Raw genomic sequence first — 3,075 nt, 5'->3', positions numbered from 1 at the left:
CAAAAAAAAGTTAGCACTCTGCAGGTGTCAAGAATCGTACTTAAGTGGATATTTAAATAACATATTATCAAGCACTACAGTATCTACGTAATGCATAGCAAATACCTAAGTTTATTTTTGAATTTCATGTTATCTTTTGAAAAGCTGACTTACATTTATAATTAAATAAAATACATATTATTATTACCAAAATAATTAAATGTACGATTGTTAAAAGCCCTGACGAATTTTCAGCTGCCACTACGTACAGTAGTACATTTTTTCCTGGCAACACTCCACTTTGTACGTACAGCTGTGGAATAGTACAGTACTGCACTCCGTTTTCGCGCCCTTGGACCTTCGATAAACTTCCGGATGTGATGATTTTAAATGTATATGTACTATCACTTATAAGCTAAATTCTTGTTTATTCGCAAATCCTATATGGTCCACCCCTGCGAAAACGGTGTGCAGTACTGTACTTCAGTAAGTTAGTGATGTAACACAGCGACAATTATTAATACGTGTAGTCTTCGTACGAGGTACCAGGAACAGTTACCCATTTTATTTTAAAAGGAAGAGATCATAAAAGTCCTTAACTGCGTAGATCGTGCCATGACCACGACGACCCCCCCCACCACTTCTTTCGTCTACGCTACAATCACTCGGCAAAGCGCTTCTTTGTCTCGTCTTGACGAACCTCCCCTTCTCCCCGAACATGCCTCCTATACTGATAGCGTAGTGAACATACTCCCGTCGAGCGCTCTAGCCGGCCGAGGGCAGCACAGTAGCACCACTGCTCTGAGCAGCCATGTCGTTGGCGCTGTTGTCCATAGGCATTTCACCGAACATTTGGCCTTGGCTCTTCTCCTTCTTGTGCTGCACTTTGAGGCGCTTGCGACCCACTTGAAAGCCGTTCATCCCCTTAATCGCAGCTTCAGCGGACGGAGCGTTGTCGTAGCTCACGAACCCTATTTTTTACAATTACATACAGTTTCAGCAATGACAAAATTCACACATCGACTTTCACCCTTTATCCGACAATCACCAGCCCAAGACGTACCAAAGCCACGACTTCTCCCCGTCTCCTTCTCCACCATAATACGAGCGCTAATCACGTTGCCGAACGTGGCGAAGTAATTGAAGAGATCCTGGTTAGTCATGTCGTTCGGGATGTGAAACACAAACAGGTTGCAGCCAGGAGGTCCTATACGCAGCAACATACACAACACGCAAAAAAAAATGGTTCGCATCACGCACACACGTGGGGCCAAGTGTCATGATGGGTCGACATTTTTTTTAAATCCATGCACATAACACACACATTTATACAAAACACAGCGAGGAGCTCACCTTGGCCGCTCTCGGTCGTCTGAATGGGAGGCCCTGGACCCACGATCTGCGGCGGGTACCCTGCACAATACACCAGTCAGCTATGAGTTAATAAGTACGCACAGGAAAGCAAGCCCCCTGTGGCAGCAATGGACGAACCGTAAGCCTGTGGAAATGGATACATGTAGCTACTTCCTCCGTACGGCGGCGGGTACTGCATGGGCTGGCCATACGGCTGCGGATACGCTCCGTACGCTGCAGCGCCTGCTCCAGATGTCGTCAGTATTGGTTTAGTGATAACTATCTCTCCTCTTTCCAACTGTATAGTGGACGTACCTTGAGCACCCTGTCCTCCTAGCTGCGGCTGAGGCTGCTGGAAGCCTCCCGCGGTGGGCTGTTGCTGCTGCGGCTGCTGTTGGGGGGCACTACTACACGGCACCTCCGTCTGCGCCGTTGCTAGTTCCGCTGGACTGAAGATACATACACAGAGTAGAGTATGAGGTGATGCGTTGGAGACGGCGAGATACGCTAAAAGATCGAGTCTCGCTAGTCAACGACGTACCGCTCCCACGTAGACTCGCCCGTGACGGCATTGTAGTAATACTTGCGTCCATTAGGCGCGTTGTGCTCCGACCACTGCGAGGGCGCTTGCGCGTCGGCGCCGGCGGTGGGATCCATTTGATCGGCCATGGGACGAGGCGTCGTGGTATGCAATTACACGCAAAATGAAGAAAAAAATGCAGCGCGGGGGAGCGAACGAGACTGAGCTGGCTGCTGCTGGCTCCGTCTGCTTTGCGCTTTGACTTGCTGACGGCGTCGACGACGGACGAGAGTGAGTGACTCGATCCGTTGCTTTTCCCCCTCCTGCAGAATATAGGGAAAGAGGTGGAGGGCAGCGAAGGGAAAGATGTCACTCAAAAGAGGGAAACGACACTCCATCCCCCTTTCTCTCATGAGACAGGATTGGCTGAAATGTGAACAAGTTGAAGTGCGGAATATTACTTTGGTCATAATAAACATTCGAAACTTGATATATACATTCTTTTATTAGTACTTGTACCGTACTGTACCCCGTTTTCGCGTCCTTGGACCTTTGATAAACTTCCGAAGGTGATGATTCAAAATCCAAATCAACAATTTTGTTTGTATGCTAAAGTCTGATTTGTTTGTAAATCCTATATAATTTACCCCCGCGAAAACGGGGTGCAGTACTGTACAGTAAACCACGGCCTCAGTGCAACAGTTGGGAAAAGGTTCATTGATTTATACGTGCTAGCAAACTTTGCCTTTTTTTTAATGGTAAAAAGAATTATGTTTATCAAATACAGGCATGCGAAGGTTTGAGAAAATGTGATGGGTTTTCTGACAGGCGCTAGTACTAAGGTGGGGTGTCGTCTCTATATTTTTAAGAGCCTCACGATTATTTTCCCAATTTTTTTGATTTTACGCTGCATTGAAACCGTGGTTTACGGTATTCTGGTCCACTAAATATATAAGGGGGCACTGACCAAAAATAGGAAATATGAGGGCCCAATGGAGCGTTTTTCTTGAGTTTTCGGGAGGTGCTAAAAAGAAACGTGTCCCGCCAATAAGGGTTAGCTTTGCCGTTGTTACCTCTTTATAAAAGAGGAAACCAGAGCTGAAGTCGATGTAAATTAAGGAAACAGTCCAAAAATTATGAATAGACATTTAAAAACCAGATTTGAAAGTACCACGCTTACTAAAAAAATGTTCCGACGACTTGCGTTTGATACAGTTTTGGAT

At 46.2% G+C, this 3,075-nt stretch overlaps 1 protein-coding gene across 1 annotated transcript; it reads right to left on the bottom strand.

Annotated features, from left to right (window-relative positions):
• Window positions 1-520: 520 nt before the first annotated feature.
• Window positions 521-2,165, bottom strand: PITG_09744 (CUG-BP- and ETR-3-like factor, putative; the record flags this gene model as incomplete). The annotated part of the gene is made up of 6 exons (XM_002903293.1): window positions 521-950; window positions 1,043-1,186; window positions 1,333-1,392; window positions 1,471-1,566; window positions 1,648-1,781; window positions 1,874-2,165. 6 exons carry the CDS (start codon window positions 1,999-2,001, stop codon window positions 745-747), a joined length of 768 nt encoding a protein of 255 aa, XP_002903339.1.
• Between the last annotated feature and the right edge of the window lie 910 nt (window positions 2,166-3,075).

Source organism: Phytophthora infestans, genomic scaffold (assembly GCF_000142945.1).
Source record: "Phytophthora infestans T30-4 supercont1.15 genomic scaffold, whole genome shotgun sequence".
Lineage (NCBI taxonomy): Eukaryota > Oomycota > Peronosporomycetes > Peronosporales > Peronosporaceae > Phytophthora > Phytophthora infestans.
Note: the sequence above shows the minus strand (reverse complement) of the source record. Positions and strands in the feature narration are given on the sequence as shown.